Source organism: Rhea americana, unplaced genomic scaffold (genome assembly GCF_003343005.1).
Source record: "Rhea americana isolate MKP2758 unplaced genomic scaffold, rheAme1 scaffold_384, whole genome shotgun sequence".
NCBI lineage: Eukaryota > Metazoa > Chordata > Aves > Rheiformes > Rheidae > Rhea > Rhea americana.
Window position 1 is genome coordinate 339,579 of NW_028186517.1, and position 7,750 is coordinate 347,328.

Genomic DNA, 7,750 nt, shown 5'->3' on the forward strand with positions numbered 1-7,750 from the left:
TTAGTTGGAAAAATCATGGATAGAAAATTCCAGAGAGTGGATGCCCAGAAGGATAGGGATTACAGCTGTAAAAACTGAAAAAAAAAAAAAAAATCTATTTACACAAGTCAGAAGGAGGAGATATTCACTGAAGAAGCTGTCTACCTTCTCTAGCACAGACTGAAGGGATTTTAGGTCAAGGATGATGTACCCTGGCTCATTGCTCAAGAGGGGCTCAGATGACTTCTCTTGGATAAGGCATCCTATCGCTCTCTCGGGAAGCATATATGCAGAGCGCAGGATAGAGTAACCGGGCTAAAGAGCACTCTGCAACGCYGACCTGAAAGCATCCAGACCCAAAGAGTAACGTTGGGTTTAGCAGAGACATCCCTTTCAAAGTTACTCTAGATAAACAGCCTCACCGGTACAAGCATTGCACACGTGCCAAAACATCCTTTTTTGCTTCTGCTCAAGGCACATGTGTTAGTCTCCGGGCAACTCCTCTCTCTATGGCTTGTCCCAAAAGTCATATAGTGATGACAGACATTYGGGTTGCGATAATTCAAATCGTATCATCAAGAAGGAGAACAACAACTGTATAAACGTACTAGCTGCCTCCCTTTGACCTTTTTTTATGGCCACCAGATTGCTTCAGACAAATTGTATAATAAAACAAATGTAATAATCATACGAAAAGCAAGTCACATTCAAACAAATGTGACATAACCATATTCATTGCACTATCTGTGCAGTATATAGGACATCAAAACAAGATGCAAACACTTCTTTTGGACAACTATTTTCAATCTCAGCTCCCCCAATGACCTACTTAGAAGAGTGTTGAAGGTTGCTGTTGAAATGCATACTAAACTCAGAGCAAGAGAGTCATCTTTTTTTTATTCTAGGCCCAATTATTTGGATTTGATGTTCAAAAATCTTCCACAGTCTACACATAAACTGCACATTCATAAAATTTACCTACCGTGCTAAAAGAGACAAAATGGATCATTGAAGTAAGAACTACAACAGGATCTGTATATGCTAAGAAACCACACACACACTTCTTAACATGAGYATCTGTGATAAAGATTTGGGATACAGGCAATTGTGGTAAAGGCCTTTGGATAAGACTGTTATCTAGTGAGCACAAGTGCAAATAGGATAATCAGAAACTGAAGGCTTTCTTTCTTTCTTATCTACTCGCTGTTTCTCAGCAGGTTRGTTGTTCAACTTTCAATACACTGCAGGAACAACAAAAATGGCAAGGCATTTTACAAGAGACATAGAAAAACCATCCATGGCATTCGCTTGCCTACACCTGAATTTTGACCTCAAAAGCAGGACTGTTTCCTACTTCCCCCTTCCCAAACTCATCTTCGTTTCCTGTCTCTTCCTGTAGATTGCCTTCAGCCTGACCAAGAATTGTCACTGACAAGCTAGAAGTGTCACCCAGAGCTCTGCACCCCTGACCAGCTGAAAAATAAACTGGATAGCCTTAAATTCTTCCAACATATCTCAAGGCACAGGGCAGCATTACTCTTCCCACATTCCCTTTGCCACTCCAGACCAAATCTTTCAGGTGGCAAGTCTCTGATTTGTCTGCTTTTCTCAGTGTGTGGGGGAAAAAAGAATACCTGTTCCTTAATCTCTCTGACAGCAGTAATTTTCTCTGCTTTGTATGCCCAATGTTTTATCTTCACGTCATAAATCTTTCCCTCCAAGTCAAATTCAATGGTCTTGCTAAGCTTCTTTATTATTCCTTTTCAAGCATAACAGCTGCTTTTTTTGTAATAACTTCTGCAAGTCAAACCAATCCACTCAGCAAAGGGAATTCAGCAACTTCTGTAGAGCAGAGGTCTTCTATTTCAATCTGAGACCTATTAATGATTTTCACAAAGGTAAAATATAAGGCAACACTCAGCTAATTAATTAATACATGTCTTCCTATACCAAGAATATTAATGATCACAACTTTCCTTTCTCCAAAGGAAAAAATACTGTAAACCAGGAGTCTCTCTCAAACAGCAATATTTAGAAATTGCCATTCCCCTTCCCCACCACTCAAAAAAAGTGCTGGTGGCATTGGGAATAAATGTTGACTGCTCACCAGAACAACAGGTGTTTTAATGGTATGTAGGTACCCAAGTGACTTCTGTTTTGTCAGAAAACACGATTTGGGTGCTGAAGCCAAAGATCTGCTCTCCAAAGTGCAGCTTCAGGAGTCTTTTAGTTTCCCTGGGAAAGCCTTAGAGTAACCATCTCCACGGTTTGTCTCTCAATAGCTACGAGTAGCGTTTACGTGCCTTCTCCCCTCTACTTGGAGTTCACAGGCRCTCACAAAGCAAACCGCTGCAGAGGCAGAGGAGCCTGCTCCAGCGATTTGTGGAATCCCACGCACCAACCAGCCCTCAGCACTGTCAGATCTGCCCCCAGGAATCTCATGCATATATTTTACACATCCCACATCCAACACTTAAAGTGAAACACTTTACAAGTAGACATCATCTTGCAAACAATTATTCTCACTTATCTCCTACCACTGAGTCTGAAGAAAATATCAGTTTCCAATACTGTCAGAAATTCATTCACTGTGAAAAACAATCACTTGGTATGACTCAATCTAAAGCATCGAACACCACCGCTCCATTCAGCTCCCACTGCTGGCGAGCCCTTCAACTTCAGGGCACTTCCACATATACGGACCCTACCTCAACCAAGCCATTCATAGTTCCAGCAATGGGAGCAACAAGAATAGAGGTTCCAGTCAACCAGAAACCTTACCTCTCCAATGGTCTAGCATTCCCCTTTAATTAATTTATCTTCCCTTTCTCCACATACCTCAGGTTATCACAGTTATCCACTAATCAGACACAGAACCATCACTCAAGGGTTCTAACTCTTTGCAGCTGCCAAGAATGTGGATGCACCTCTGTGCTTGAAGAATGAAAAACATGAGCTCAACACTCTCCTGTGGCAGCTCATAAGGCTTCTTTGCAACATCAGCCTGACCATGCTTTTTCATTACTCCTTAAAAACTTCAAAGATAATCAGATATTACAGCTGTGCCACCACTCATCCTGAGATTCTGTACATTGGAGAAGGAAGCTGACAGAGAAAAAGAAGCAATTACCTCAGTAAGATGAGGGTTGGGGTTGAATCCACACTGGTTGCAGACTTTGTTGTGACACTGTGTACAGGCGTTGAAGTTTGGCTGATTAGGGGAGGAGATGAGTTCTGTTGTCTTGCATATAGGGCAGAGAGTGCTGCTCGGAAGGGGTGCGATCTGAGGAACAGAATAAGGTGAGGTAGGGGTGCTGCCTCGATCTGGCGACACAGAGGGAGATCTTCCTGATCTCTGACTTCTGCTGTCCACCTGCAGCGTCCTTCTAGGTCCATCTGCCTGTTGACCGGCCTGACCGTGACTCCTCATCTCTCTGGYGCTTTCCGAGCTCTGAGCAGCCTGTGTAAGGGAGGGAGAAGCCGATCTCTGTCCAGCTAGGTGATCCAGTTGGTCTGGTCTTCTTGGTGTGCTGAAATATCATTAAAAATACATGCATATAAGCCAATGTTTAGGATATTTAAGTGATCACATTCAGTGCTGAAAATGCAGTATCTATATAGCATGCTCTTCTCCACGAAGTCACAGGTCACCCTATAGAGGCACAGTGAAAACATTTTGTAAATCAGGAAAATTGTTCAAATCAGTGGAAGTTAAGGAGATGCTTCACCTTATGAAAYGAGACACAATTTCAAGCAACTTAAACTTTCTCTTATGTAACTTGGCAGCAGAGAGGTAAYTGAGTTATTCCGCGTACACTGAATTGAACTGTAGTCAGAAAGCTTCACAGAAAATATAATGARAAGTGCTGCCAGTCTACTGCCAGCAAAGGGCTCCGAGTTAGCGCTTTTCCAACATAAACTGGTGCGTTAAAAGGCAGAAGTAACTTTGATTTAAAGAAGAACTGATTGCAGGGCCCTTTCTGCACAGGGACGGCCAACACCCACTTAACCATCTCCTCACAACCTACTTTTATGAATCTCTGCAAAACAAGAAGACTGAAAACTGATAAAGCTAGTGAAGAAAAACAGCTACAGAAGCCAGAAACCCAAAAGACGCAGGAGACAGTCAGAGAACTAGTCATACCTTCTTGACTGTCAAGTGACCCCCATGCAAGCCACAGGCTAAGGCTTGCTTTAACTCTGCACTAACTAGCTGTGTCTCAAAGGGCCACAGGAGGGGCAAATTAAGAGGGAGTGCAGATGAGCTCTACCCTATCCAATCGTTCACCTTCACTGGGTGAACAGGAGTGGGAGCGAGCTGGCTGCCTCCCGCCTGAAAGCTCTTCCATGCGATGTAAAATCTTGGCTGGCCATGAAACAAGCTTGGGGTGCCCAAAGCTTTAAGAATTCTAAATAAATCCTTCTGAAAATCAATGTTCTGATATGATTCCTTCCCAGTCATTACCAGCACAGGTCTATGACCTCCTCCTTTCCCAAAAGGAACTCTCAGAGACTTCAACACTCATGATATTCCCAAGGACACCACAGTTTAACAGCTCTGTAGTCTCCCATGTCTAGTTCATGCAGTCTTCTATACCTCTAACACTAAATACCACCGTTGTTGAAGGATATCCTAGATTTCAATTTTAACCATCAGCCAACAGTTTCTGAAGCTAATATGGTTCTCAAATTCTACCTGTTCAGCTGGAGAACACAACACTAGATTCTGCACATAAGAATTTACATATTATTTTATTGTAGATACTCTGGAACATTTCTTTACAGACCACAGGTTCACGAGAACGGATTTGCAATGSAGGAAGCTTAAGTCATTACAGAGGTCTTAGATAACAGAATAATCTGATGCACACACTTTTAAATAACCCCAGAAATATTTTTCCAGAAGGCAGGAATCCTAATGTCCTCACTACCTGTGATCTACAGCTGTTTAAGGAAAATACGACTCAGAATCTCAACTTCAATAAATTGTTGACATACTCAAGCAGAGTTTGACCTTAAAAAGGTTTAAAAGGGGACCTTAAATGCATAAAWCTAATGAAATTCAAAGAGCACGTTGCCACAGTAATAGTAACTCATATGAAAATAAATATTAAAATAGCACTTTGGGAATACTTTTCAGCCCAAGATTGAAAAGCAGTTCTCTGAAGGCGGAATCGTACAATAATAATAAACTGAAGCAATAAGAGAGGAACTGATCTACTCAAGACTAAACAGCTAACTGCACCTGGCAGTGCAACTAAATACCTGAAATAAGTGTCATTTGTACTTGCTGCGTCATCACTGATACTTCTGAAGTGAATAAAGGTAGGAAGCTCAGACTCGACACAAACCTTCACGTGCCTGCTGTTAAGCTATTGCCATGGCAGCCAGAGACCCCTGAGTATTCTTTGCATTTTATCTTTGTCAGCTCTTGATCCTCAAGATCAACTGGAAACCTTGCAGCAGGCAGGGGCAGGGTAGCTGCACTCAGCTGCCAGCCCTCCGAGGTTAGCTGGTGCCTATAGAATGCGGTCTGCCTTCTCGTGCCTGAATTTATTTGCAATAATTACTATTCCTACTAAATATACTCTGGTTATCCAGATAAATATCACTTCTTTTATATCCAGCTGGATTCTTGAGCTCAAAATATCACATAGCGGGGACTTCGTCTCCTAAGTTTAGAACGTGCCACCTTCCAATTTCATGGGATGCGTCTTTGTTCTTGCCATACCAGACAGACATCTCCAAACATATCATTTCCCTTTTTCTCTCCATCTTTTCCTCAGTCGTAAATTACTGCAAACAGCTCAGTTTCTCTTTATACATTTTCCAGCTCCAAATTAGTTGCAACATTCACTGAYGAGTGGGCCCTGCCGAGGTGGAATGACCCTGGCAAATGCAATGCAGTTAAATTTAGAATTAAAATTCGCCTTCTGATACTGACAGCAGCAAATTTACTGCAACATAAAATGTTCTGCATCAGTATCTGATGCAGACTAGATGGRAGTTCAGTCTCAGACACTCTGAAGTATATGTTCAGAATATACTCTGAGTATATTCTCACAAAGCAAAAAGCATTTTCTCTCTTTAATTCACATAAAACCGGTACATTTGTGTATTAGAAGGAGTAGAATACTCATGATGCGYTAAAACAACAGTGAAACAAAATTATCCAAAACGATTAATATGTATGGCATTCAAACAACACGTTTGCAATAGCAGAATTGTTATTCCTATGCAAACTGCAAAACGTACGCTTTTTATTCCCATTTTATAAGGAAAAAAAGGTTCCTACAAAGGGGCAATTTCTGACTCCAAAATAGCTCTGACTTAAAAAAAAAAAAAAAAAAAAAAAAAAAAAAAAAAAAAAAAAAAAAAAAAAAAAAAAAAAAAAAAAAAAAAAAAAAAAAAAAAAAAAAAAAACCCACTACTGAATGATGCTTTTATATGGAGGTGGACAACTTCAGGCCACTACCTAGAGCTCAAGTATTTAGCAGCATATTAGTAGCATCACCTATTTTTGCAGCTAGTATTAGTAGTACTGACAGTCTGGCTTATTTAAGAAAAGTATCTTTTTAAAGAAAGAGGGGGCGTTTTTTGTTTGTTGTTTTTTTGGGGGGGTTTTTTGCTGCTTAGCACTGCCGTGGCCGTTAACAAGCGTGGGCACTGCCGGACCGCTGAAGCCGTGCTCCGTAAAAAGGGGCGGTCACACACCGAGCAGACGGGTTTACTACGCTCCCGATCCAACACAGAGTCCGGAGGGCTCTCGAAAAAGCAAAAACCCAAGTGAAAGGCTACACCAGGCACCGCTATTTCGCCGCGGGAATTATTCCCCCGTGACGGAAGAGGGAGGCACTTGGCAAGAAGAGCTCGATAGCCGGGCTGCATTAGGGAGCTCAGATCTTTCCACGGCGCGTGTGAGTATTTACGGCCGTAATTTTTCTCTTCGCTCCCTTCGGCGGGCGCTCCGCCAAGTTATCGATGATAAAAATATTAAAGTAGCAGTTGGCTGCAAACCAATCCCAAATTCTTCCCCACCAATGCCACCAGATTGCTTGTTAGCAGTTAAGTTGAGATGTCAGAGCAAGGCAGAATTTCGCCCACTTGATTGGAGTTGTATTGATTTTGCATACACCTAATTGTTTAATCAGCACATTATGCAGTACTAAGTCAAACATCTTTGCAGAAATCCAAACATTCATCAACACTTCTACATTTATCAACAGAGTTATAATTTCGTCTCAGGAAAAAAAAAAATCACTCACATTTGACTAGGCTTATTAACAACTAAACCATAGAGATTTCCAGTTATTATATTCCGTTTATTAATGCTTTATCAATAAATGGTCACACAAACAGTTCGGTTAATCTGGCTGCAGTCGCTGGCAGGTTAGTCAGCCTGTAGGAGCTCTTTTTCTTTCTTTCTTTATTTTTTTTAAATCAAAACCATAGTAGTTTTCCTCTTGCTTTCTAAAACTTGCTCCATTTTGCCAAAATGAATCCGACATTACATCAAACAGAGCACTAACAAACCTTCTCATCCAGCAATGCCACCCGTCACTCAGCCGGTCCAGCGCGGGACGCCCAACTTTCCCCAAGCCCGCTGGAGCCGAGCAGCGCCGCGAACGCCGGCCGGCCGGCCGTACCGCGGACACCTCGAAGCGCCGAGCCGAAGGACCGCGCCGTACCAGCGCCGGCCTCCGTTTTCCGCACGCGGCGCGCGCCTTCTTAGGAGCCTGGCTTTCACTGCCAGCTCCACCTCAGAGCCGGA

At 42.2% G+C, this 7,750-nt stretch overlaps 1 protein-coding gene across 1 annotated transcript in view; it reads right to left on the minus strand.

The window, feature by feature from the left end:
- Nucleotides 1-7,537, minus strand: part of BSN (bassoon presynaptic cytomatrix protein) — a 121,576-nt gene extending 114,039 nt beyond the window's left edge. Inside the window, exons 1-2 of the mRNA XM_085313415.1 lie at nt 7,513-7,537; nt 3,110-3,509 (exon numbers count right to left, since the gene is read on the minus strand). Of these exons, the coding sequence (XP_085169541.1) occupies nt 3,110-3,509; nt 7,513-7,520 (408 nt within the window). The 5' untranslated portion in view covers nt 7,521-7,537. The remainder of the gene's footprint in view (nt 1-3,109; nt 3,510-7,512) is intronic.
- Between the last annotated feature and the right edge of the window lie 213 nt (nt 7,538-7,750).